At 45.5% G+C, this 27949-nt stretch overlaps 2 protein-coding genes and 1 long non-coding RNA gene across 5 annotated transcripts in view; 2 read left to right on the plus strand and 1 right to left on the minus strand.

Moving 5' to 3' along the window:
• Positions 1–3208: 3208 nt before the first annotated feature.
• LOC135401439 (tryptophan 5-hydroxylase 1-like) lies at positions 3209–16776 on the plus strand. The gene is made up of 12 exons (XM_064633853.1): positions 3209–3319; positions 8788–8964; positions 9067–9304; positions 9355–9455; positions 11663–11730; positions 11911–12064; positions 12151–12193; positions 13075–13210; positions 13285–13411; positions 13522–13617; positions 13681–13814; positions 15545–16776. The coding sequence occupies exons 1-12, from the start codon at positions 3209–3211 to the stop codon at positions 15732–15734; spliced, it is 1575 nt and encodes a 524-aa protein (XP_064489923.1). The 3' UTR covers positions 15735–16776.
• A 3169-nt stretch (positions 16777–19945) lies between these two features.
• Positions 19946–20857, plus strand: LOC135401440 (uncharacterized). The gene is made up of 2 exons (XR_010424815.1): positions 19946–20107; positions 20163–20857. It is a non-coding gene; the product is annotated as an uncharacterized LOC135401440 (long non-coding RNA).
• A 3814-nt stretch (positions 20858–24671) lies between these two features.
• The window catches only part of LOC135401441 (uncharacterized), a 41325-nt gene continuing 38047 nt past the window's right edge, over positions 24672–27949 (minus strand). For 2 of the 3 annotated variants that reach the window (XM_064633855.1, XM_064633854.1), the window contains exon 4: positions 24672–27896. In XM_064633855.1, the coding sequence (XP_064489925.1) occupies positions 27720–27896 (177 nt within the window). In that variant the 3' untranslated portion in view covers positions 24672–27719. The remainder of the gene's footprint in view (positions 27897–27949) is intronic. The other variant, XR_010424816.1, reaches the window with a different exon arrangement.

Consider the following 27949-nt stretch of genomic DNA (forward strand, 5'->3'; position numbering starts at 1 on the left):
CCCACCATGCACATAGAGATAATATAGTAGACCATGCATTGCCGCGGTTTCGGCAAGTCACGTGGTAACGAATAGTGCGAGCTAGCGCCAAATCCCATAGCCAAGCGGCGATTGCCAGAACTACTACCCCGGTGCTGGGAGCTTTGCGGATGTCCAGGTCTCTAGCATGAGAGTACAGCGACGACTGTCTCGCCCCCAAAGACGTGACGAGGAAAGTGATGTTATTGTTTATCCTTGAGAGTTATTTACAGCTTTACCTGAACTGGCTCGCTGTGACACAATGGGATACGGAAAAGTGATGTTATCATTTATGATCGAGAGTTAATCCGTGTCTTGCACAACAACGGATACGTGACGTGAACTGTGATTAATGTGGAGAGGTAGCTTGGTCGACTACATATATATATATATATATATGAAACCGAAGCATGTTTAATGAAATCTCTACAATGAATATCATGATGTTCGCCCACGATGTGCATCGGTTGCCGAACTTCAAAGCGGGAGGCGCGTGCCAAGCCTTAGTTACCTTAATCACACAGTAGGCGTGCATGCAAACCGAATTATAATATTAAGAAGCGCATGTTGCTTCCACGTGTGTGAGGGACTGGCCTTAAATCCGGGCCACAGCTGGCTGGTTCAGCCCTTACGAGATGGGGGCTGGTATTGCGAAAGTGGGCTGGTGCCCCCGTAGTTAATTAAACATTCCGAAAAAGGCGTACACCCCCCGTTTTCAACAAATCAGGGCAGATAACGATATGATTTAACATGATGGTTTACTAGGAGCATGCTATGTGGTGAAGTTCATTTTTAAGAGTGCAGCTTTCGCGTTTTGAAGTGCACTCTACAAACAGAACTTCACCGCATAGCACGCTGTGCGCCAACGATTACCAAAAATGATAGGGTTGTCGCTTCTGATTCGAAAAAAGGGGATGGGCGTACGCCTTTTTGTGGCAATTTGGATATATGATAATTGCCAAAAAAAAAGGCGTACGCCCACCTCTCTCTTCGAATCAGAAGCGGCAACCCTATCATTCTTGGTAATGGTTGGCGCACAGCGTGCTATGCGGTGAAGTTCTGTTTTTAGAGTGTACACTGTTAAAACAGAACTTCACCACATAGCACGCTCCTAGCCAACCATCATTCCGAATTATATCATTCTGTGCATCGATTTGTTGAAAATGGGAGGAGGCGCCTATCTGGGACAGATTATCTTGTCCCAGATAGGCGCCTCCCCCCTGTTTTGAACAAATCATGACGCAGAATGATATCATTCGGTATGATGGTTGGCTAGGAGCGTGCTATGTGGTGAAGTTCTGTTTTAACAGTGTATGCCTGAATCAGGTGGCGTCCGGCCTGCGCGCAACTGCACAGATCCAGCTTTCTTATTTTTAAGCTTACTAGGAATGTAGAAACTTTTCCAAGTGCGGTCAATACAAGTATAAAAAAGATAAAACACTTAAACTACTGTTTATTAACGTACATGCTTCCTTGCACTAGTCTGCATTTCGTCAGGTATAAAAGTGGTAAAGCTCAATAAAAGGTCACTAAAAAATCAAAGATAAGCTAAAATATGAGCTCATATAAATAAAAATAATAAAAGCTCATATTAAGATCACTTTTGCACCTGGCGAAATGCAGACTACTGCAAGAAAACTTGTATGTTAATAAGCAGTAGTTTCGGTGTTTTTATCTTTTTATCATTTCAAGCTTACTGAAAGGACTCTGAAACTTCATCGAACAAAGTTTCTACATTCCTAATTTGGTATCAGTAAAGCCCAACCTCATAAGGCCCCTGAAATGCTCCAGATGACTTCCCCCCCCCCCCGGAAATATATCATTTTTTAATACTTTTTTGTTGTTCCGCCTAAGTATTCCGCCTAAGATTATTCGTATCTTTGAAAGCAGTCACCTGACTCAAATCACGAGCAAAGCATCTAATATCGAGAGTAATGAATGACAATGATGATAGTAGACGGACTCGTACCTGACTGATTATAAATTGAACTGTTGCCGTCTTTTTCGCGAGAGGTGGCTATGCCCTGTTACCTTCTTTTGTTTCTGTTAGGCTTATCTGTGACCTGTAAAGCCGCCTTTCCTTGAGACAAGTTGACTCTCCCACCTGCTGCCACTGTGGTGTGCTCGAGGATCTGGAGCATATTCTTCTTCATTGCTCCCACTACCAACCTTCCCGAACCACACTCTCCGAGTCTCTTCGTCAGCTGAACTCTCGCCCCCTTCTTCCTATCGAAATTGCTTGGTCCCTGGCCTAATCCAGCCCAGCAACGCTCTGCGCTCAAAGCTCTTCTGACATTTCTGGACACCATCGGACTTCGTCGTTATTGTGAAGGGGCTCGTTATTTTATTCCCCCCATTCCCACCAGCAATGGGGTAGAGTATCGCCTGTGGCGATGAACCTCCCCACTCTCCAAAGCCAAAATAAAGTTGTTGTTTTTCCTTCTGCAAACCTGCATACACTGTGAAGCAGCATTTAAAGTCAGCTGTATAGTCTTCCGTATTAAAGGCTCATTTTTATGCCTCCCCTTCATTAATGGAACCGCGGTCACCGTATTAATACCAACTATTTTTACCGTGCACATCCTTGTCATATCAGAATAAACACTGTATATTTATATTTGAGCTCAGCCGGCACCACATGCAAACTGAACATGAACCAATGGTACTGACAGAGTGCACTGCTATCAGCCGAAATTGAAAACTGAGATTCTTTTTACCACAACGTAACTAATCCGATGTTGATATTGATGTTGACGAAAAAATAATAATAGGGAGAGATTGAATTGGTGACACGACAAATTCGTCTACTGCCATAAACAGCTAACCTGAACTAACCTGAAAGGAGTCAGATTCGGATACGTTGATTTATACTGTGCACTCAGGTTTAACTGCACGTACAGCAGCATAGAGTTATTCCAGCTTATTTTCTTCTGGTAACTACACCAACGCGACATTTTAAGACGTCGAACGTCCACCTACGCGACCCTTACAAGACCCAACCTCTCCCACTTGCGCCACTTTCGTCCAAACACACTTCACCCTATCGGAAGCGCAGCAACAGGTGATCACATGACGTCATCGATTTGACCGGCCTATCGCGCACCGACGATGGCGCACATAAAAGACGGTTCAAGAGAGCAACACTCAAATACCAGTGCTGGCGTATATCCACTTGTGACGGCTCCCAACCATGGACACGTCGAACCGTCGCAGACGAATGTTCCAAAGCAGACGATGCTGCAGCACACCAGCCATGGCAAGTCTCAGTGACTTTCCAGACTCTTTCATCGAAGAAATTAAGGTCAGTGGTTTATTGCTGTTACTGTGAATTTAGGGCAGTCAAAAATGAAATCACATACCAGACAATTTTTCTATGGTAGCCTTGATCACTAGGTACCCTTTCGATTTTTCTGGCTTTAACGATGCTGCAAATACATTTTTATTTATTTTATTTTTATTTAGTTATTTATTTATGTATTTCCACAAAGTGGAGGAGGCCGGACAAAAAGCTGTCAGTGTAGCGTGGCAAGACCCCGACTCCAAAGCAGTACAGCAGCAACCTTCACAATCCATCAAATATATACACATAGGAGGAAACAAAGATATTTACAAATGTTTGCGTAACGCAAACTGTACACTTGAACACAACTTTATACAAAGAGTGCAGACTTGTACCACGCTAAATTCCCGTTTCATAAAAATAGCTTTTTTAGTTCTTTATTTGTAGGTATGGTAGCATTTGTATCAAAACCAAACTCGTTTAATATTCGATGTAGTAACACACTCAAGCTTTGCTCACCTCATGATGTCCGCACGCCAGGGCACGTCCACATAGCGTCTCTCCTGGTAGGATAAACTCTTGTTATCCAAAATGAGGTTTTGAACAGGGACAAAAATTCAAGGTTTTTATTCCTAAGGGATAACCTGTAAGTACTTAGGCATCTATATTTAAGGAAGTCCGTTGCTCTTATTACTTGGTACTCCTTAAAAAGAACCTTGCTCGAAAGGTGTCTGTCGACATTCGCAATTTTACTAGTTACCTATGCATCGCGAGACTATAGCAGTCCTCTGGTTCCTATAGTTGCAGAAAGTTCTGTGTTGATAGACTTGTGTATCCTACAAATTCCGTCGTAGCCATAGAAGAAAGACACGGAACCCAGGCCTAACGAATTTCACGAATGTGGTTCTGTTATCATTCAGTTATTCTTCAGCACAGGGGAACACCTCTATGACTGTGTGCGATTACGCGTGAATAACTTTGTTTCAATGGTTGTACAGTCATGTCTCGCTTATCCGGAGTTCAGATATCCGGAAACCTCGTTATCCGGGTTACATTACCGGGAACGAACCTGCTACCATTGGATTTTGTCTCGGTTATCCGGAATTCATTATCCGTATCCAGACAGCAAGTACGGGGAACAATCTTCCAGGACCCATGTTATTCTGATTCGCTTATCCGGAAAAGTGTCAACGTCCTCTGTCCCTGGTATGTGCTGTGTTCGAATTATTCCGGAAAAGGGTCACATCTAACGGGGCCATTCTGTAGATTGACCTTCTCTTCTTCTGAGGTCACTCCTTTTTGGTGTGTGCGGGCACACGGAGATAGTAGACGATAAGCGAAAGACGTGCACTGCACCCACGGAGCGTAAGAAATCCACACGTCAATGTGAACGTCAAAGTCCAGGCCGTCTGAAAGCATCGCCTGTCTTTTTGCAAGGCCAAGGGCATTTGTAAGAAGACAAAAACATGAGGCCAGGACCAACTTTCTCAGACATTGCTCTTTATTGAACAGCGGGGTGACGCAGGTGGTGCCGTGGCTGTGACGAAAATACTGTCACACGCGTGCCTGCTAATTTCAAGAAGCTCACTACGCACGAATTTTTCAAGTAGTGATCCTTTCCTTGTTTTCTTTTCTGGAGCTATAAAGAGCTGTCCCAAATTTTTCGGGTTTCCCCGGAAGTATGCTTGGTCCGGATACCCGGAAATTCGTTATCCGGACGAAAAGGGACGACTCCCGAGGTGTCCGGATAATCGAGACATGACTGTATTCAGTACCGCCGTCTACTTTTCGCCTCCGGGGGTTATTTGCTTTCCGAAATGTGTCTTTTTGAGCCCCATTAGGCGGACCCCGGGGGGGGGGCAGTTGACCCCCTGCCCCTCACGTAGATACACGCCCTGGTTGTACTGAACGAGTGAGCTCATGACCTTGGTCCTCCACAAGGGCAGACCACGTGATTTGTTCTGACATTGAAAACGCGGCCTATTCGTCGGTTTCGCTACTTTCGGCTTACTCTTTCTTGTCATACAATACTGAGTTTCTTTATACACGATCTTTTAAAATGTCACACAAATTACGTCTGTACAGATGCTTCATTTTGTGCATTTATCGAACGCACACAGACCAAGATATCATACAGGAAATATCTAGCAATAGACGGGCAATCTCTTCTATTTTCAGCAAAGACTTTTTTTTTCCTTACTTTTGAACTCTCTAAAAAAGTAACTAGGAAACATCAATTACGTTCGTATATAGTTCCACCAGCCAAGCAGCAAAGATTGACTTCCTCTTACGCCCTTGCGTTTCTCACTGGCTAGTAGCATTCCGTGGAGCAGCGAACAATTAGTCGTAGTCCTGGCGACCCCTTGGAGACATTTAGGGATGACGTCAATCACCCTCAAGCCAAGAAAGGAACAAGACAAGGAGATGCCATTCGCGTCCCCCCTCTCCCCCCCCCTCCCCGTCGAATATTTCTATTAGACCTGTCACGAGCGTTGCTGAGTTGGGGTTGTTTCGTTGTTGGTCTTGTAAGCTTGGTAACCACCTGAGGTGAAAACGTTATTCCGTCACTCGTACAATACTTGCTTCTTTGTGTATCCTAGGTAATACGCGGCAAGAACCCTTAATGAATGAAGGAACCTCTCCTGGCGCTCTTGAAACAGAACTTACCACCACGTAACACTCCGAAGGTCAACCACTGCACAGAATTATGCCGTTTTGACCCCTGGGACCTTATCCTCGTCAACGTAATCGACCTCGATCACTTTGTGTCTCGCCTGTCATTGGTCGTTACGTGAAGAAGGCGAGAAGGACGGAGATGAACGTCACGCGCCCTCAACCAATCGTCGAGCACTTGATCCTGCACTCTTCATGCTTTATCTACACTCTAAAAACAGAACTTCACCGCATAGCACTCTGTGCGCCAACCATTGCCAAGAATAATAGGGTTATCGCTTCTGATTCGAAGGGAGAGAGGGGGGCGTACCCCTTTTTGTGGCAATTTTCATATATCCAAATTGCCACAAAAAGGCGTACGCCCCCATCTTTCTTCGAATCAGAAGCGATATCCCTATTACTCTTGGCAATGGTTGGCGCACAGCGTGCTATGCGGTGAAGTTCTGTTTTTAGAGTGTACACTGTTAAAATAGAACTTCACCACATAGCACGCTCCTAGCCGACCACCATTCCGAATGATATCTTTCTGTTTCATGATTCGTTCGAAACACGGGGAGGAGCCTATCTGGGACATGCATAATCTGTCCCAGATAGGCGCCTCCTCCCAGTTTCAGCAAGTAAGGACACAGAATGATATCATTCGGAATGATGGTTGGCTAGAAGCGTGCTATGTGGTGAAGTTCTGTTTTAACAGTGTACACTCTTTAAAACGAACTTCACCTCTTAGCACGCTCCCGGGAGGCGTACACCTTTTTTGTACCGCTTACGCACGCTTAATTGGCACAAAAAAGGCGCACGCCTCCCGTTTCCAACTAATCAGGGGCGAGAACGGTGCCATTCAGGATGATGGTTGGCTAGGTGCGTGCTAAGACGTGAAGTTCGTTTTTAAGAGTGTGCCTTATCACGAAGATTGCAGGATCAAGAGCTCGACTATTGGTTGAGAGCGCATGACATTCATTTCATGTTCTTCACGCCTTCTTCACGTGGCGACCAATGATAGGTGAGACACAAAGTAATCGAGGTCGATTACTTTGACGAGCATAGGGTCACAAGAACACGTGCGCCACTCATTTTCAACGGATCATGTGACAGAACGATATCGATAACGATAACGATTAGAGGGATATGTTGATCATCCTTACCTCTCATTCTCGCCATGCGATCTCCAGATACGATCCAATTAGCTAAAACCGTGGTCCTTTTTAATCCTCTTTAACGCATGCTCTCTCCCTTCTCTCCCTCTCTTCCTGGTTGTTTATAACTTACTGTTCTTGTTGTTTATTTACTTGCAACGACGTCGAGCTGTCCCTGTCATTCCACCGATTACCAGCGCAAAGATTGCAGCTTAGGCTCTAGCTGCCGCCACATTCTTTCAACTCGCATACAGTGAACCCTCGTTATTATGACCATGGTCTTTCCCGAAAATTTTGGTCATAATGCGGAATTGTCATATTAACGGGGAATTTGCAGAGGTTTCACTGCATTGTTCCCCAGGCGTACGGTCGTAAAACGTGTATGTGACATACACGTTTTACGACCGTACGCCTAGCTCGGCATACCGACCTCGGCTCGGCGACCGTACGCATAGCTCGGCGCGATCATGATCGCGGCAGCCTTGCCAGTGCTTCGTGATCGCACTCATGATCGCGATCATCAGGCTTTGATAAGGCATTGCGATCATGATCGCGCCGAGCTACGTGTATGTCAGATTATCGGGGGTCATATTAACGAGGGTTCACTGTACTCTGATCATTGCGACGTCTAGCATTTTTCTCTCAACGAAACTGCAGCTACGCCCAAAGGCTACCACTTTCCAAACTGTTGCCTTCTGAACTGTGCAGCGTCGTTTCTTTCCGTGACTTTTTCGCGACTTCTGAACGTTGCTTTGGAAAAGTATTGAGCGTTGGTAGGCCCACGATACGAGCAGACACCTTAACGGTGCCAATCAGGCAAGCTGTAGGCGGGAAGGTCTCATTAGTGGAAGATCGAAGGGAGGACGACTGATTTTGGAACCATCATTTTATACAGAATGCGCGAAGGCTCGTGGCACATGATATAACCCACGGACTATGTATATACCACCGAAAAAAACAAAGAAAGAAGACACGGAAGAGAAAAAGGGGAAGGAAGCGATAAAAGACCTCATTAATTCAATTTCTCCCCGTTACAAGGCGCTGGCAGAGGGGCCCGATAAAATGCATGAAGCCCAAGAGTAATGGACGTGTCCTTTGGGTGGCTTCTGCAGATTCTTCTTTATTGCTCGATGCCTCCGGAGCAGAATAAGAAAGTGACCGCCCAAATAGTGGTGCGAGCTAAAAATATTCTTCCTTGAGACCACCCGTAAGTGACGCAGCAGAAAAATGGGAGGAGAAAGACAGGTGCATGAGGAAAGGGGAACTCGATGAGTGGTTGAAGAGTCACCTAAGTTTGAAACGGGTGGTTGAGGCAGTGACGCCCGCTTGAAGATAAAGGAAATGCCGATAACAAGGTGATGTAACCTTTCGCCTTTCTATAGTGTCAGGTATGACGGATGCGTTTCTTTTATTTCCCTTTTCTGTGACGTGGTCACCGTGAACACCTAGTCGATGTAAGGAACAGCGAAGAGCGGCAATAATTCTGTGGTATTATTATAGTGCTACGTATACGGGAAGTACTGTATCGTCGGCAAAAAACAGTAGGCAATACCGGCTGTATTTGCTCCTTTTCTTTTCCTTTTCTTTTTTTGCATTATGCCTTGGTGGTACATCTCTATGTTGCAAATATTTATTTAGTTCATCGGAGACAATTGCAATGTTACGCAAGAGGTTGTTTTGCAGAGCAAGATCTTCAAGAAAGATGCAGACTCCCAATCAGGCTCCCCTTCAGGATCGAAGGAAAGCTTGAATACCCAATCCTCAGATGGATCTCAACAAGACGGAAAAGAGAATTCAGCCGTTGTGTTTTCTCTCCGTAACCAGGTCGGCGGCCTGGTACGTGCACTACGAGTCTTCAAGGTAGGTACTCTGCCCTTTGCAGAGCTGTCTTTGATGTGATGCATGAGGTTCCCGATAGAACACACCCACAAACCAACGTTGATTAACGCTTGTTGTGCGCAGGAGAAAAACGTGAACGTGCTTCACATAGAATCCCGCAAGTCTCGCGCAAACCCGTCTCAGTACGAGATCTTCGTAGGCTTGAACTGTGACCAGGGCCAGATGACTGACGTGGTGCACGCTCTGCGCCATGAGGTGGATTGCATCGCCCTGAAGGAGTATTTTTCCAAAGGCTGCCAACTGGAGTCCATGGACTCTTTCGGGCCGCAGCCAGAGCTTTCTTCTGCGGACATGCCTTCTCGTAAGACACTGCCGTTACAGAGATAGTAGCATTTGTTGACATCACAATAGAGTTCGCAGGAATGCCGTGGTTTCCGAGAAAGATAGCCGATTTGGACAAGACTTCTAACAAGGTTCTCATGTACGGTGCTGAACTGGACGCCGATCATCCCGTAAGTGCACCTCCTAAACAGATATCTACAGCACTGAAAAAAAATACACGGCGACGTCCCGTACGTGAGGAATTCCTTTACGAGGGAGTTAGACTCATGAATGTCTAGCCTACTCTGCGTGTTCCACAAGTGAAATTGGCATTACGGTCATATAAGTAGTAGTTACATAGATAATCATCTTGCCCTGATGAAGTGCAGGGTCTCGAAGCAACCTCGTCTTTATGGAAGTTAACTTGTCCGGGGTGCATCATCCTCTGTATTTATTGTGCTTTACATAGATCGATTATAACACAAACTCTAGCACAAGTTTGCGAAACAACCACATCTTGAACAAAGAACAGGCACACACCCGAGAGATAATGTGGATGTCCAGATGTTTTCCAGAGCAGATGTTTTTGGATGTCTTCCCAGGAAAAGCGTTCGCAGTCGATGGACCAAATTCCTAGGGTAATGACGCACACACAAAAAAATAAAACAAAGCATTCTTACACGTGAGCAGCAACAGAAAAAGGGCTCATCTCTAAACCTTCAATCTGTATTCGCTCACCGTAACCCCTGAGACACCAAGTGGCAATGCAAGCCGTTTCCAAGCTGAAGCCTGCTCGCTACAGAGTGTCACGTATGATAGTCACTGCCATATTGGCGAAACTCACAAGAAATGGAGCTGCAGGCGCCCTTTTGGACAGCCACCAAGTTCCAACTCCCGCTTAGTTAGTGAAGAAAGAAAGAAGAAGCCCTTGGATTCATCATTTGTACGCGTCGTGCGGAAGAGTTAAGTTTTCTTTCGCCATCGAATATTCAGGAATGTCGCAGAAGGACCGGTTTCTCGATTGAGTCCATGAGCAATATTGACTTTCATGCACAAACGCGAGGGATCGATTTCTGCTTATCAGGGACTTAGCACGTTTCTCGGCTTTCCTTTTCGTCTTCGAAGGTCCCTACGTGATTGACCCTTAGATGTCGGGCACAAGACGGATTGATCTTTATGAGGTTCTTTTGTTTCTTCCATTGCAACTCTGTCATCTTCATTCAAGCACTAAGCTTGTGTTGACGTTTCTATTCTGCGCATATAAACGACGAGGCTTCCGTTTTAAGAAGCAATGACTATGCTGCGTGTCACGTTCTGCTTAAAGGAAGGTACAACTACCCCTTCGTCATATTAGTATAGGGTGGAATAGCAACCGTCCCGTTTATGTCGCTTTCTTGCGGAACTAGTGTACATTTCCAACAGCGACGTCTGTCTTCGGTGATTGTCTTCGTAGTGCGAGGCTTCATTCGCGTCGCCATTCCTTTACAGCTACCGTGGGGTTTATTTGCTTCATGTCAAAGGCTAACTATGACTCGCAAACATGACGCACAGATAACATAGCGTGGTAGTATGGAGGCGTCGTGGTTTTTCACGAATGTCATCGTCGTCCTCGAGGTCACTGAACTGCCTTCGGGATCACGCGGGAGACGGTCTCTATAACATCCTCAAAGCAACCGCCAAAGGAGGAACAAAATGGTTCGCCTCTAGTGACTGCCCCTGGTCATTCAAATCTGAGCCCCGAATGTATAATGGCTGAAGACCTCGCTCTCTACAAGGCGAATCGTTATTCAGGATCCTCTACCCTATTCAGGATATAGGATGGACACCTTCGCTACTGTCAGTCTCTAGCATGCATGATTGTCTTGCGAACAGAGTGGCACCATATCCTTGTGTGTCCCGGGGATCTGCACAGAACAGTTACAAGTACTCTGGGCTCTATTATTTTCTTTTATTTTTATTTTTTATTTTTTTTCACCTGCGACTGGAATCTTCCCACCTGGAGAATCATATGCTCATCAACGTACAGAAATGTCTTGAAGACTCCAGCCTTCGCAAATCATTTCTTCGAACGAAGATGTGATCATCACAACCAACAATCAGATCAGGGGTCTACGACCCCAGATCTGATATGCTTCTCTAGTGGCCTTCCGGATCAATGTCTCAGACCGTATACTCTACAGCATGCTGGGAAAACAGTATAAAGTAGTCCAAATGTGGCAACATGAAACTCAGCATATATCGTACATGTCTCGTGGCACATTGGTGGTACCCAGCATCGTATCTCGCATACTTGTAGAATACTAGCATTGCTGCGTTGTAGGTTTATTGCTCCTTACCCTCAAGGGCTTGCTAATGGCGGGACATATATCTACTGACACTGGTCTTATGTCTACCTCAGGGCTTCAAAGACCCCACCTACAGGCAGAGGCGGATGTTCTTCGCCGATGTGGCAATGAAGTACAAGCAGTAAGTCATTAAAATATCACCATCGTGACGGTCACCTATAAACCATGAGCATCCCGACTACGCCACAACATCCCTATGTCTTCCAGCCAGTAGTGCAGATAGGGTTGTCTGGCAGCGCGCTCCAACTGAGCTCCGTACAGACAACTATGTTTTTTTAAATGCATGCGATTCGCCACCTAGCGGGCAGCCAATAATGAGGATCGAGTACACGGAAGAAGAGAAGAGGACCTGGGGACGCGTCTTCACGGAGTTGAGCAAGTTGTATACCAAGCACGCCTGCAAGGAGTTCTTGGAGAACTTCGAGTTGCTCATCAAGTACTGTGGATACAGGCAAGTTGGTAACGTTTCGATTCAACGTTCTATACCTGCAACTTCATCACCTGAATCGCTCACTCACGATACCCATCATTTCGCAGGAAGGACAACATCCCACAGCTCGAAGACGTCAGTCAATTTCTGAAACGTGCGTACAAGATTGTTCTGTGTACATATTCTCCACAGGGCTCGCAGTGTGTTCCCCTTTGGTGAACATGCAAACATTAGGACACTTTTAGCTACTTGGTGCACCAGGACTCGTCATTTCAGTTCATGAGCAATGTGAATGTAAAAAAAAATATAAAAAAACATCTGCAGGCTTAGTTTTCACGCGACGTAAAGTCACGAATTATTATTCCAAAGCTGTTTAGGCGTCACCGTGAACACGTCATTGGCAGAAGAGGCTGGAGCATTCCTGGGCCTCTGGCTCCCTCGAAGTGGGGCTCGGCTTGCTCATACGAATAAGCAGGTGCAGTGTACCGTTAAGTGAGAAAACCACGAATCGAGGAATAGGTTTGAAAGAATTCAAAAATACTTGTAATGTGATTTCATCTAAAACGTCAATAGTGACTCGAATCTTGTGACTACTGTGTGTTCATATCGTGCCTGTCATGACATATCATGATGACCATCGTCGCTCCAAGACTTCTTTCTGGATATTCTATGATAAGTTCTTCCTCTGCTTACATCAATTCGTGCTGTTCAAGAGCCTACGGGTACCATTGGAACTCCTACGTGCACAAAAACTATTTCCCAGATAAGCGCTTCTCTATAATCTGCTCAACAACAGGAAGACGACATGCGCAAATAATGCATTCGCCTGAACTGCACATATTAGGATCTTCAAAATGCAACGAAGTTTACGTGCCTTGTTGTATCCCATCGCACACACCTCCAGCCATGCCCGATCAATCCACAAAAAAAAAAAAAAAAAAAAAATTGAAAAATGTATTGAACTGACGCATTGTTTGTGTAATGACTGCATTTTATTATACGGTGTACAAGTAAGTTTTGACTGTTTGCCTTTAGATAGGACAGGCTTCCAACTGCGACCCGTTGCTGGCTACTTGTCAGCTCGAGACTTCCTGGCCGGCTTGGCATTTCGGGTATTTTACTCTACGCAGTATATCAGACACGGCTCTGACCCTTTCTACACACCTGAACCGTAAGGAGGCACATTTTCCTATAACTGACAACGGCAACGAGGCTTATTCGCCGTACTGTGTTCTGTGGCCACAGGGACTGCTGCCACGAGCTCCTGGGGCACTGCCCGATGATGGCGGATTCCAACTTTGCCCAGTTCTCTCAGGAACTAGGTCTTGCATCGCTAGGAGCCTCAGATGAGGAAGTTGAAAAGCTGGCCACGGTGAGTCATTGACAGTAGATATGCTCATGTTGCCACAGCTAAGTCGGTTGGTCGTAGTCGCCTGACCGAGTTCAAAATATGCACTTAGTGTCGCTTCTTTCGCTTGTTAGTGCTACTTTTTCACGGTGGAGTTCGGATTGTGCAAGCAGAATGGTGAAATGAGGGTGTACGGCGCCGGATTACTCTCGTCAGCTTCTGAGCTAAGGGTGAGCTTTCACTTATAACTCGGTGTGGACTACGTACCGCTATAAAAAGTCATTCAAATGCAGCACGCGCTGACCAGCGAAGCCAAAGTTCTCGCATTCGACCCTGTAACGACGTGCGAGGAGGAACCTATCATTACAGCATTCCAAAATGTGTATTTTTACACGGAGAGCTTCGACGAGGCCAAACAACAGATGAGGTAGGAACATAGTGGTTATCCTTTTCATTTTTTTTTCTCTACTCTCTCTTCGCAAGTCATACATATGGTTGTGCATATGACCGTCTTCTTTCATCGTTAGTTTCTTAGGCACTTGAGGCTTTCTAGGTATTCGTCCATGTGTTCCAGCATTCAGAACATTAATTGCCATCACGTGCATAGAACCATGTGTGGAAAACGCAATGCAACACCAGCAGCCATGGGCCGCATGTAATACAATCCGAGTTAAAGTTACATTGATCCACCTGGGAAGTATCACTAATATGGTTTATTCCCCAAGCTCACAAGAAGTCCCGCACAAAAGGAGGAGCATGGTAATGCCCTATGGCGAACCAAAGCTCTCTTTAACGTACTTTATTGCGATGATGAAGGCCCAATGTGGCTTATCAGATAAGTACAAGATGGTGATGATGATGATTATGATGACAGAGTAAACGATGACCTTGTGAAACTTGTCAATGCAGAGAGAGGGAGCTACACGAATTCGTCTCACCCCACGACACAGTTAGAAATACTAGCTTGTACTTGAATGTGTCACTCGTGGTAACGTCACATGACTTTGTGTCTAAATGGCCTACTCACCTCGAGTGTGTTCTTCCCTCGTGTGTTATAAGTCCTTCTAAAGCCACTAAATAACCATGTCTAGTGTCTCGAGGCCCTCAACGAACACGTGGTTTATAGTACCCGTTATTCCTCACATGTTTCACTATGCACTTGCACTCTAAGAAGTCCAGTCATAAAACAGAAGGCCCCACGGAACATTGAAGCTGAAGTATGGTACATTGAATGTCAATGTCCTCGAAGGTCAAACCCTTGTACTCAATCAAACACCGACCTTGGCTCGATCTTGTCTCTTTCGCCAATCACCAAGTGTCTTCCTTCCGTGTTCTGTCGCATTTATCATCATCTAGAACAATACTACTCGGGGGAACATCGCCCCGAGACACTGCAAGAACAAGCGCGACTCATGTCAACGGCTATGGCTATGCCATGGCTATGGTACTATATGTGTGTAAGAAATTCAGGGTCAACTGAAAGTTTTCTAATACACTGAAAGAACGCAACAAATGAGTTGTTTAGGCATCGTTTCTGAAAGGCCACATGTAAAACAATATGAATGTTTTCCTGACATGAGTACTCTGAAAATGTGATAAGACTTCATGCCTACATGCGAATATGCTTCAGCCAACGCCGGAATGTAAGTAAGTCAGAAGGTGAGTCTGTCTGATGATTAGAGATGTCATAGACAAACGAATATCAAGAAATCCACACAGGTAGGTAAAGCTTCAAGGCTGAGGTTTTTGTCAGCTCAAAAGCGTATCTCACTATATCGTTTCCCATCGCTGCTCTAGTGGACATATAAACCGCGAGTATATTCTATACACTAATGAGCAGTAGATGCTCACGCTATCCTGTGCGAGATGGAAGAGCAACATTGCACAACGCTTTGTATTTCTTTACGAGCGTGGTTTCGGCTCACAAACCTTTGTATTATGGCATTGGCACGCTTTGACAGCGCCACTCTACTGATCGACAATATCCCGAAGAACTTCGGCAGTAGCCCATTACATGTTCCCAACCTTAGGGACGTCCTTGTCTGCTGTTGCCTTTCAAAGACTTGTATCACCCGCCCCTGTATACTGTACAAGACAAATAACGGTGTTCACAACCGTCCGACATTCACTACCCGTCACATTTATGTACTTTCACAGGGAGTTCGCCAAGACCATCAAGCGTCCATTCGGACTGCGTTACAATCCCTACACGCAGACTGTGGACGTGCTCACCAACACCAGAAAGATCGCCAATATCGTCAGCGAACTCAAGGGAGACCTCTGCATCGTCACCAACGCCCTGAGCAAGCTGACGCCTTCGGAACTCCCAGAGACGCTGAACCGTTGATCCTGTTCACATATATGTTTATTGCTCATACCCAATTTCTTGCATGTTTCGCCGTAGAATATGTCTGGACCCCTCAAAGTATCACCCACTTTCAGCTAAACTGTACGTACCAAAGTTAGCGAAATATCATTTTGTCATATTCCTTGGTGTGTCGACAACCAGCGTAATCTCCCAACGTTTCCCTTTGTGATTCTTTATTCTCTTCCCTCTATTCCCTTTGTGATTCTTATCTTTGTAATTCACACCTGCACTGGTGTGTTTCAAGTGGTGTTTCTTTAGTAACATAACAGACGCCAAGGAGAAAGCCCAAATCTCCAAAATCTGATTGCTCTGAAATCTGATCTGAAAATCTGATCTCGCCAAAATCTGATTGCTGAATATCGAATAAGGACGTAAGGAATGCTCAGTGATTTTATCAATATTTATCAAAATGACGGGAACACATATTTAAGTTTTCGATAAGAAAATAATGCCAACGAGGAGAGACTATCGCGAGGTTTTGAAGATGGATATAGTGCATAAAAGAAGCCGCAGCTGTGCGACCGCGTGTTGGGTATCCTTCACAACCATTTTTTTCTTCTTTTTTTAGTCGTCAGCCTTCTTCAAGCAACCCACGGTATGGACCTCTGTCGCATGCGCGTGGCGTCCATGATACTGAAGGCAACGCGTAGCGATACGTAGAGCTGCTGACTACTCCACAGGTTTCGTGTTACTCACTTGCATGTTCTGACGCATGTCCTAGTCGGAGGAGACCATCACCGAAGACTCACACCCGCACCTCCAAGATCGGTTTGGGGTTTGTCTGCTATTACACTTCAGTTTTGTTCTGCCACGAGCAGCAAGTATGTTTTGCTGAAGAACCTTCAGGACTGTGACAAGATTAGGAGAGAGGTCCCTAACAATTTGGCTCGGGGTTATCTGCGTGCGTCTGCACCCTGTAACGTGCATGTGGCATGAAGAGCACGATAGAAATGTTCAATAAGCACACCCCTGTCCCAATGCTTTGTATATCATGTGTGCGAGTGAGTAAATGATGTCTTACCACAAACCAGTTCGGATCACATTGTTCCAAGTTTGCTCGAAGAATCTGATAAAGTTTCGTGCAAGATTCACCAAAATGCGGTGTCACGACAACAAGATAGAGAGGGAAATAGAAAGATAAACCGATAGCCATGTTTGAAGCCATCCTGGATGGCGCCATGTTGACCTCACCTTGCTTTGTTTGCAAATGGCGGACGTTAGGAACTCATGCGGTGAGCATCTTTGCGCGCCTACGCTTCGAAATTCCGCGACATTCTATTGGTTCCGTAATGCCGGCAACAATTTAAGGAACCAGCGTTATAACGATGTAGCGGGCCGTGGACAACGACGAAGATGGCCACGCGCCTGGAGCACCGGCCTCAGTTCCACCGGCGCGGCCATGGAGATAGGCCACCGTCATCGCCTCTCCGTGGCATACCATCATCGCCGGTCGGGGCTCATGTAGAGGAACTCCACCTCCTCTACAACGAATTCAGCTGGTTGTTTTCGTGCAGAAAAAGTTGCACTTCGTCGACCACCGCCACCGCTGCTTCAACCCAACCTGCGTCGCACACTCGCGTTCCATTGGTCCTTCGGCTCACTCTTCGTTCGTTTTTGCCTTGAACGAAGGAGTGCGAGAGGTCTAATTGAAGCTTCAAAGTTCAAGGAGAAACGCTGGGCGGCATCACGTTCGTTGCATCACGATAGCATGATTCTTACGCGAGCTAACGCCTTCCTTCTTTCCCCACGAAACGAAAAAAAAAAAAAAAAACAGCTCCGGCGAAACCATATCACGTGACGAACCTCAACATCATGCTGTCACTTGTCTCGTGTGTTTTCTGGGCCGCCGTCGGCACGAAGAAGGGTCGACCCTCATGACCCTCATGTGTTGGGACAGGGATTAATCAGCCTCGGTACCAGTGCGTCAACCTTTCCCGCGGGGTATGCTGTACAGCGTGACATCTCAGCCCTGACTGTTTATGACTAGGGACGCATACCACACAAAAAAAAAGGAGTTACCAGCTCCGTGGCATAGTGGTTAGGATGATCGCTTTCCACGCCAAGACTGGGAGAGGTGACACGGGTTCGAATCCTGTCACCGGCTGTGCTGTCTGAGGTTTTCCCTGGGTTGTCCGAAGACTTACCACACGAATGACGGCACAGTTCCCCTGAGGTCGGCTCGGGACGCATACTAACCCCTCTGTCCCCCACTCCATCCTTCTGTCCTCTCTCCGTTTGTGCGTCACTCATAGCCACAGTTGCTTCGCGACGCTAACACGGAATTAAAAAAAAATTATTAGTTACAAAGAAGGACTTGACGCATAGTGTGCGTGACATGTATTTGTTTGCGACCCACTCTCTTGTAAAAATTACGTACGCATGCGTGCAACGAAGAACGGCTAAGTCCTGGTGTGACAAAGACTTCGCTGGGGCCGACGTCGACGAGTCATGACTCATAAGATTGCTGACTTTCCGTCAGAAGGTCGCGTCATGGACTGACCCAGAGCTCACTTTGTCGAAGCGCGCAGTGAACGAGGAGAAAGAGGGAAAGCCATTGTATAAACTAACGCGTTTGGGGGAGGGGTCGCACCCCCCTCCCCCGGTATTCGCCACTGGGTCACCTAGAATATGTCCACCTAGAACATGATGTCCTGGAGGACATCAGCACTGGACAGCTGTAGGATGGGAACAACAACGATTATGGGATGAGGTGATTCACCGCGACAACTGCGGTACCATACCTCAGTGCATGTGGGTTAGTACGTGAGTGGGATGACGATAAAAAAGATGAGGCATACACACTCGCACGCACGCAAATGAGATATCACACACGTGGGTGCGTCGTAACGGATGGGATAGTAGTTCATCCGGTCGGCTACCGGAGATGAAGTGCTGTGAAGAACACATCTCCGCATTCATGGCAACAGCTCTGAGGTCACAGGAGTTCAAGCAGGTTAGAAGACGTCAGGAACACATAGAATGAGTGCAGGCATTGACGGTGCTGCACAGGGTTAGACCAAGGATCCAAGATTGCTGCAGGGCTGAGCGGTTTGTTGTTGAGACGGGTCAGTTGGGACTGGAGCAGTGCTCTCTCCGACCTGTATAGAGGGCAGTCGATGAGGACGTGTTGAATGCTTGCCACTATGCCGCAGTTGGAACACGAGCTGGTTGACGCATAACCTAGTCTGTGTCTGAACTGCGGGGTGAAGGCCACGTTGAGGCGAAGTCGATGCAGAAGGGAAGTGAGACAGCGGGGCAAACGGCCTGGGAGAGAAAACGACATAGTTGGACCGACGACGTGCAACAAGGACCTGTCTGTAATGTCCCGGCGATATTGTTGGGATGCCATTGGTAGGATCATCACCGACGAGGATGCCCTCCTGTCACCACGGGTCAACATATTCGGTATCACCGCCTGGCATTGTCTGGCAACAGCAGCCACTCTGTCAGCCTCTTCATTTCCGCTTAGTCCACAGTGACCTGCCAGCTCGCGTTCAAACTGTGGCATAGCGACAATAACGAAGGCGGCCGATGAACTTGCATGTAGGATGGGGCAAGACACAATACTTGAGCACATTACATTACTGTCCTCGCCGTACACCTAAGAGCGGTCCAGCTCTGGACAGCTGTTTCGGCCTTATTGGGCGATCGATCAGCAGTACGCAGGCAGGCACCGTTTGAGTGCATGTTTATTTATCCGCAGTCCTATCACGCTGCACGAGCAGGCTACAACTTGCGTGTAAATCTACTCCAATTACTTTATAGGAAATTGAGGTAGATTTACAAGTAAGGTGTGAAGCTGACAAGCTGCACGTGCTGCAGGGTCTGACTGCGGATAATTTCGACCGCCTGGGGTTCTTTTGACGTGTGCCGGAAATCTCCGGAACACGGTGCTGGACGCAATGTTTACGTCCCCAATGTTTACAATGATGTCCTCCCGTCGACGTGAAAGCCTTTCCAAATGAACGTCCCAGTGACAAGCCCGTGAAATATAAATGAGAAAACGAAAAGCTTTAGCAGCAAGAAGACATTACATGAGCTTTCACTACATGTAATGTCTATAATATTTATATTGTGCTGTTTTACCACAGACACACAAAGTTGCGGCAACAACCCGCTACGTATAGTACGTACTCGAGTTTCGCGCTCTTCTCACTAGCGCCACCTACGAACGTGTAGTTCAGGTTCAGCAGTTCAGCGGGCGATTCGATTCATCCTCGCTTTTGGTGCACCATGTGCGTTGCTCTATCTCTTCAGCATATCCACCAAGGTGTTCGCTTTTGAAGGTCTGGACGGTCAGCAAACTCTGTTGCAACGAAGGTAGCCTGCGGTGGGCTAATCTTCAAACAAAGGTAGCTGTGAAAACTTCTCTTTCCTGCAAGAATATAATACGCATTTATCATCCAGTGCTGAAGACGGTCTGGAAGACACCCGTGAGTGCAGCCATATAATTTTTTATGCCGTTGTAAAATGCCAGTACCAACTCCCGCTGAGAGCGTAGAGGCCTTCGCAGCTCCTGTGATTGAAGGGCCCGATAACTACGCTGTGCGAAGTGCCCTCATGGCTCACTTTCTGGACTTCGTACACATCTACAAAGAGCTCCAGGAAAAATATTACCTCATGAACATTAACGCAGTGAACATGATGAATATGTTGAGCGCACTAGTAGTGCGACTGGAACGTTTGGACGATTTGATGAGTGCTATGAACTTGCGAATGTAGTTGCAAGAAATTATGTGACAAAACTTGTTCGACGGTAGCCACCTTGCGCCTGGCAATTCCTGTCTCTTTGCTGTCAAATTTTGTCAATGTTGTCATGTACAGTTTTGTTATAAGCTGCGTATTATCTACGAAATATCCTCGCCAACATTCCGCAGTTTTGCAGCAGTGCCAGTTTATAGTTAGCACGTCTCAACTCGGTATTTTAGGGCTCATTTCCTTCGTGGCAGGCATTGGGGGTATTCTCTACTGTTTACTAGCGCCACCGCTCCTCACTTAGTACGGCGGTGTTGTGCAAGCCTTCTTCTATAAGCAGTCCCAGTACATGCGAAGGACGAAAGATCACCGGACTTCGTTATTGAGTGTATGTTTTAATTTGTAAGGTAAGATTATCACACGCATGTGCTTCTTTGACAAAGCTTGCACATTTATGTTGCTTGCTGCATTCTTTCTTTGTGGTTACGAGTAAAATGGCGTGGATCTGCAGTGATTTCCCCTCGCCGCTTGGCTTTTGCAAATTTTTTCATTTACGAGCTTAAAAGCTGAGACACCAGTGCACTTTTTGTGAGAGTAGTCTCTCAGTGTTAGTTTTCAGGAGCCCCGCGGTGTTTTTCCAAAAGTCTGTGAAAGGTTTTGCATTCATTGCATGCTCGGGGGTCCCCCCCTTTGGACGTACACTCATGTGATTATTGTGAACCACGGGTACCTGTACTCGATATTTATGTCATTATTCTGTTTTGAATGAATGAAATGGAGTATTTACGTTGGTCTTCCATCCGCATATTCTAGGTTTCAAGTTTCCCACTTTATTATCCCATTAAAGTTTACTCAACTTCGCACACCGTTTCTCTAGGAAAAAAAAACGCAGCATGTCCGGCATAGTGAGTGCGGTTGTAAAGGGAGCAAAGCCCAGGCTTCAAACTTTCCTCAAGTATGCAGCAGTTGAACTGAGGCCGCCAACTCCAGGAGAGATCCCCGAGGTAATGTGTGGCATGGGCAACCTCGTCCGCTCTGCACAGAACGGAGCCTGGAAGAACCTCACTGTCAAGGAGGCCACCCTCAACACACTCATCGGTCTGGAGGTTTTCTTCTGCTTCTTTATTGGAGAATGTGTAGGCAAGCGAAGCCTCGTGGGCTACCATGTGTAAGGACGCACACAGGCACCCGTCGTTCGTTGTGAAGTAAGAACATGTGAGAATAAAGTTTAGCATATATTGGGACACTGAGACATACTGAAAGTATTGCTTTTAGTACAAGTGTTACGAGAAACTGGGGGTAAGGGAAGTGTGTGAAGGCTGTCTAAATTCAGTACCACTTCCACCTTTCTTGACACAATAGCTGCCAGAGCGTGGAAGTATTGTGTTTCTGAGCAAGCATCTTTACGATGTGGACTCCCTTCAGGTAAAAAAATTCGTTGAGCATCATACCGCCCCCTTGATATCGAATACAACATTCGCCTCCATTTTGTGCGGGTAATTAATTCATAAATGATGACAATACCAAACCGAAACCAAAATGCAAAGCGCACAGCGGTTCGCCCGGAGGAAGATACCGTGATGTCACCCAGCATTGTCGTCTGCTACGAAGCTTGCATTCTTCCATGATAGATGGCATCGGCAGTGTTGCTTTCAGCACCCTCTTGCTTCACAGAAGCGAAGCGCTCACTTCGTAATAATTCGTTCGGATAAAATCTTCGCACTTTTGGAACGTGATATTTCGTATATATTTTCCTGACACCCCAAGGGTTATTGACGTCATTTGTTTACAAACAGGTAGAGGTCTATTCGATTGCGCAGCTATAACGCTTTGCAGAGCCAAAATATTTTGCATTTTGACTCCTGGTGGACAGCTTGCCAGACGAGGCAGGACTTCTAGCGACGTTAAATGTCACGTCACTGCTCCTTTACAGGTGCAAGGTGGGCTTGAAAAAGATACTGGCACGTAATCATACCACAACAATAAGCTTAAAAATGACCGGGAACGTACTTACATGAGACTACGCTGTGGCACGAACAGTCTTGCATAACAAGAAAATGTCAACTGTCTTTATCTAGATGGCCAAGAATGGCTTTCTCGAGTTCGACAACAAACGACGGAGCGAATAGGGAGCTTCCCATTTTGGTCCGCTCTGTTTTCGTAAGAATTAACGGCCGCCCGTGTTAAAAGGACGTGTTCACATGCTTTTAGTCCGTGTGGAGATTCGTCTGCAGAAGTCTGGCTCAGAATTTCCTTCATGGCGGGATGTGTTGTTCATCAAGTGGTCTGTCATGAACCACCTGCACAATGTTTTCGCTGTGCAGTGTACTGTCACAGCACATTCAAATTTACATCCTCTCGCATGTGCTACAGCTCAGCTGTGCTCACGAATCCTTCACAAGATCTCGTGCTGTTTGTTGTGCATCACGTTGTACCCAAAAACAAAAGCAAAAAATAATGGAAGGTCATTTCACTGCTTGTTGAAATAGTATGCCAACTTTCACCATCTTCATATTGGTTCCACCATTTCGTGTTGCACCTTCAAGCATAGTCGTATGTGATGAGTGTTCAACTGACAGGGAGACGACAAAACACAAGATATAGTGTTACATAGGTCACACCGCACGTGGAATATTTAAAAAACTTAATAAAAAATCAAATTTTAAATTTGAAATCTCTGTGGTCACTCTACATCACAGTTCAAAACCTTTGGTAATAAACCGTACATAAATGTTGCAGTTAGCATTCTGAGTAGTATTCCCATGATCAAATGCAGTCAGCTGTATCAGTGTAACGGTATAGACCCCTTTCAGAATTCGGAAAAATATAAAACCCGGAAACTTCAGGGTTCACTAATGTGCCATTAAACCTCAGCTGATGAACAACATCATCACTTTTCACGTGTACCACAGGGGCGTGTACTTAATATTCACACGCTGAATCTTCATGCCAATGCAGCGCCATAAGTTTGGGAACTAAAGTAACAGAACAGTTGTGGAGATGTAGTTCTGCTGCGAAACTCGTGTCACATTCTCATTATACCGTTGTGGGGAGCAGGTGATAACCATTATAGCTGCGAGATGCAGGCGGGATTCCCAATGGGTGGCCGCTGTGCTCTATTATTTCCGTGGTGTCTGATAGCTGTGGGCTATATGACAGCACTAGTGCATGTAGTAAACATTGAGGGGAGGTACCCAGACGTGTAATGACGTTCTCTCTTATGAACAGTGCGCTGGGAATCTGCATCCATAATTTCCTCTCCATTAGGCACTCTTGTATGAATGAGCCTTTCTGTGTAGAGAAGGCCATCGAGACGTCACTCCTACTGAGCTCTTTTGAGGATATTGAACTCGTGTTTGTGACATTGCAGAGTATGTTGCTTCTGCCGTAGTTCAAGTAGATGACGCTCCTGTGTGGGCATGTATGTTTGTTGCAGACGACAAAGACATGGTATCCTTATGGGGCTATGGAAAACTAGTGTTCCTTCTTGGTAATGAAATGAAGGAAACTAGTTTCATCGTAAGTAATGGGTAATAGTGCCTTATGATCGTGTCGTTATCATTAAATGATTATGGCCTCGTGTGTGGAATACGGATCAGTGGCAGACATTGTAGCTGATGATCATGGATAAAGGTAATGCAACGTAGGTTGACAGAGGTCATTTTCTGAAAGTCCTTACGAGGGCACGTGCTATGTCTCGTTATGCTGATTGGCTGCAGTTGATTTTAAAAGGAATGTTATAGTGTTTGTTTTGTTCTTCTGCAGTCATACAAAGTGCTTCAGAAAGAGAGACCTGGAAGACCAGGTTTCATGTCAGCCTCACATAACTGTTTTACGTATATCGATTGCTTTGATTTAGGGAACGGACTACATCATACTAAGCGTATCAAGACTGGCCAGTTGGTACAGGACCATGACTGGGAAAGCAAGCGAGACAAACACAACCACACAACATAAGCTCAAACTGACAACTGGCAGTTTATTGCAAGGAGAGGAGGAAGACTGGTACTTTTGGGGCCTCGTAAGTGCCTCTCTCCCTCCCCCCTCTCCTGCAATAAACTGCCAGTTGCTAGCTTGAGCTTATGTTGTGTGCTTGTGTTTGTCTTGCTTGCTCTCCCCATCATAGGGACTATGTCATGTCCAGTTTTGATACCAAAACATTGTATTTCTTTTTTTTCTGTTGATGTGTTGGGATGAAACTTGCCATCAAGAGCCCCAGGAGCAAAACAAAACCATTTAATTTACGATAAATGACTTTATACAGTTCTCAGGAACAGTTGAAACAAACACCACAAAACAAATTATACAGGATACGAAGGAAAACAGCATTCACGAACAAGTGGCTTAAGAAGCAGTACAATTTAGTTTCTTTAACAACGTAACAATATCTTAATCCTCTATATTGACATGAAAACAATATACACATCTGTACAATGACATCTCGTTAAAACACATAAAACTACCTATACAGGGTGATCAAAAAGAGTGATTAGATTTTTTTCATATCTAGGAAAATAAGTTACATTTTCTCAGATCATCACGTTGCTTTGTCAACAGGGACAGCATCTTCTCACGCCAGACAGAGAGAAGTTATGGTGCTGAAACACTTTCTGTTCGTCCTTTTAAATATACTCCAAAAAATTTCCTTTTGTAAACCTAAATTGCGGTGCTGCTGCAATTCTAACATCTTCACGTTCAACTTCCGATCAATGTTAGTCAAAAGATGTGTTTTATTTTATTTTATTGACATATCATCTGGATGTATTAGTGCAATATTTTTGGAAGATATGTCTACTGCACTCGAGCAATGCCAGATGTAGTACCCACGGCCTGGAATATATCCATGAGAAGTTTCTTTTTTTTGGGGGGGGGGGGGCTGTTTGTATTTGTAGGATGAGGGAGATATAATTTCTGTCTGGTAATTTTTCTGTAGCTGCCATAATGAAAAAGTGCATTTCACCTTAACTAAGTAGGCTTTTTCTAAAAATTTTGATGAAAAACTAATGACAAAGGCTCTCCACATGTAACTCCTTTTTCTAGACACTATCGTAAGACATCACTCTTTTTTTTTTTTATCACTTTGTACCGTTGAGAAATTATTTCCAGGATTGTGTCACAGATAATGTTTCAAGTTTGTGCCATTTCCAGAAAGATACTCAGTTGAGATCAGCTATTATCATCATCTGTCAAGGTTTCACAATCAATGGCTGCATTGCGTGACCTGTATGCTGCATGTACATAAGATGCAGGTGTATCACAGTGACCACCGGTAAACGGTTTCTTCATCCAAAGGGTACAGGCGTGCACAGAATGAGCACTAGTACAGTGCAGTTGTACAGCCCACATTTTTAAAGCTTTTCGGTACCAGAAAATCTTAACACACGTTTCGTCACGAAACCAGGCTTGCAGGTCTTGATGGCAGGAACTAGCAATTACACAATTGCCATGTGCTGCGTACATGCAGAGTAGCTGTGCTGAGGTCATGGAAACATAACAGTGTACACTTCGAGTTAATAAACATTCACAAAATGTATCCCAAATAATAGCAAGTTACATTCCCAGACTAGAACCAGTGCTTTCCATGTCGAACAAGAGAGAAACTGATGTTCTGAGGCTGGAACAACATAGAAGGGACAGATACAAACAAAGCCTCAAATTGCCTAAGAAATCAACGATGAAAGATGAGTCACTGAAAAGGTTAGCCAGCTGTAGGGATCGAACCCACATCTTCTGGATTACCGGTCAAGGGCTCTAAAGGAGGGTGAGTGAGAGTGAGTGGCTGGTTTGTCGTCCCTTCAGATGACGCACCCCGAAAGTCGCTGGAGAGGCGTGTTAGCTTAGCTCAATTTGTAGAGCCCTGGACCGGTAATCAAGAAGATGTGGGTTCGATCCCTACAGCTGGCTAACCTTTTCAGTGCCTTTCATCTTTCATCGCTTTCCATGTCGTAAGTTGAGTTTTGTGTGCAGTGACTTACTTTACTCCTTACTTTTCTTAAAGTGCTCGCCTTTTCTTGAATCCGTATCCAAAAGAAAGACATTTTTGTGGAACTGACTGCTTTTAGTTCCACATACCCCATCCTTCCGTTATTTCTACTAAGCACCACAGAGGGCTGCAATGGCGTTGAAGTTAACTCTGGTGCTAGTGCAACACGAGGAGCCTTAACCGTTTCCCCGTTTTCTTTGACATTAACGCCCTCTCCCCACGAATGTCTACGCTGTTATTTAGGGAGTGACTTTTTCGGGTTTAATGCCATTCTCAGATTCGGGGGGTAAAAATCGGGTGCTATTTTTACTTCTGTAATTTGGAGAGAAATCGGGCGATGATTGTGCCTTCAGGTGTTATCGGGTGTTTTGGTTCTCCTCCCGTCTATTGAGTCATTTCCTATTTTACTTTCCTCTTCTTTTTTTTTTACCTACCAACGGTAATCCCCGAAGGCATAGGCAGTGCTGACACGCGTGGATATAATTCTGGGAACGTTAAGTGACCCATTCTTACATGTGTTGCACGTGGCGACCTTTGTTCATCTTCAGTGAAAAGGTCACTTGAGGATTTCATAGCGAACCGAATTCAGGGAGAAATCGGGTTTAACCCGAATTGGTCGGATGTCAGTTTGGGGGGGGGGGGGGGGGATAACCGGGCGGAATCGGGCGGTTTAACCCGAAAAAGTCACTCCCTGTATATACTGTATACTTTCACTTCGTGTTCACCAGGCGAAGTTAAATTTCTTTCTCGAGCATGAAAACGCACGGCTGTGTGATGGTTCAACATTTTACCACCAGGTGGATTTTCCCACCCTGTGGTTCATTTCGCTTACGTAACAAAAGACACAATTTTGAATCACCTTCGTTTAAATACATAAAATTCAGCTGGGATGTTTTTACTGAGGCGTATGTACAGAAATATGATACATAAGTCATCCTGGAATGCTGACTTTTAAAATTGGAATAAGACCTAAGGAAGGATACAAAATAATATACAAAGGCAGAATTGAATGACTGGCAGTTTGATCTGACTGCGCGCGTGATGGCACCCTGAGGAATCTCATTCGTCTTCTCGTCGACCGACCTTTGTTCTTGTTGGCACAGAGAAAACGGAACTCCATGAAAGCTCACAGCCTCATATACATAAATGATATGCAAAGAAAGACCTAAAAGTTCACCTTCTTTAGCAAATAGTACGTCGACACTGCATGAACGGAATGGCAATGAACTTAGACTTGTGTGCGAGTTTGAAGAAGAGCAATAAATAAATAAATGCACTTTGACGGACTATGCAGTTGGACCTTCGTCTTCGGACGAATCAAATCCTGATTGAAGCACTATCCAGTACGGCTGGTGTCGACTGAAGGTACCAATGCGAGGCCTAGCTACGAAAGACTGTGGCGCCTTCCGGTAGGACCCCGAGGAAAGTAATCGGCTTCCCTGACCAGAGCTGTGACTCTCGACCTGCAAAGATGTCAATTCACAGAGGTCTAATTATGTGATAATGCTTTAAAGCT

This window comes from Ornithodoros turicata, chromosome 7 (genome assembly GCF_037126465.1).
Source record: "Ornithodoros turicata isolate Travis chromosome 7, ASM3712646v1, whole genome shotgun sequence".
Classification (NCBI taxonomy): domain Eukaryota; kingdom Metazoa; phylum Arthropoda; class Arachnida; order Ixodida; family Argasidae; genus Ornithodoros; species Ornithodoros turicata.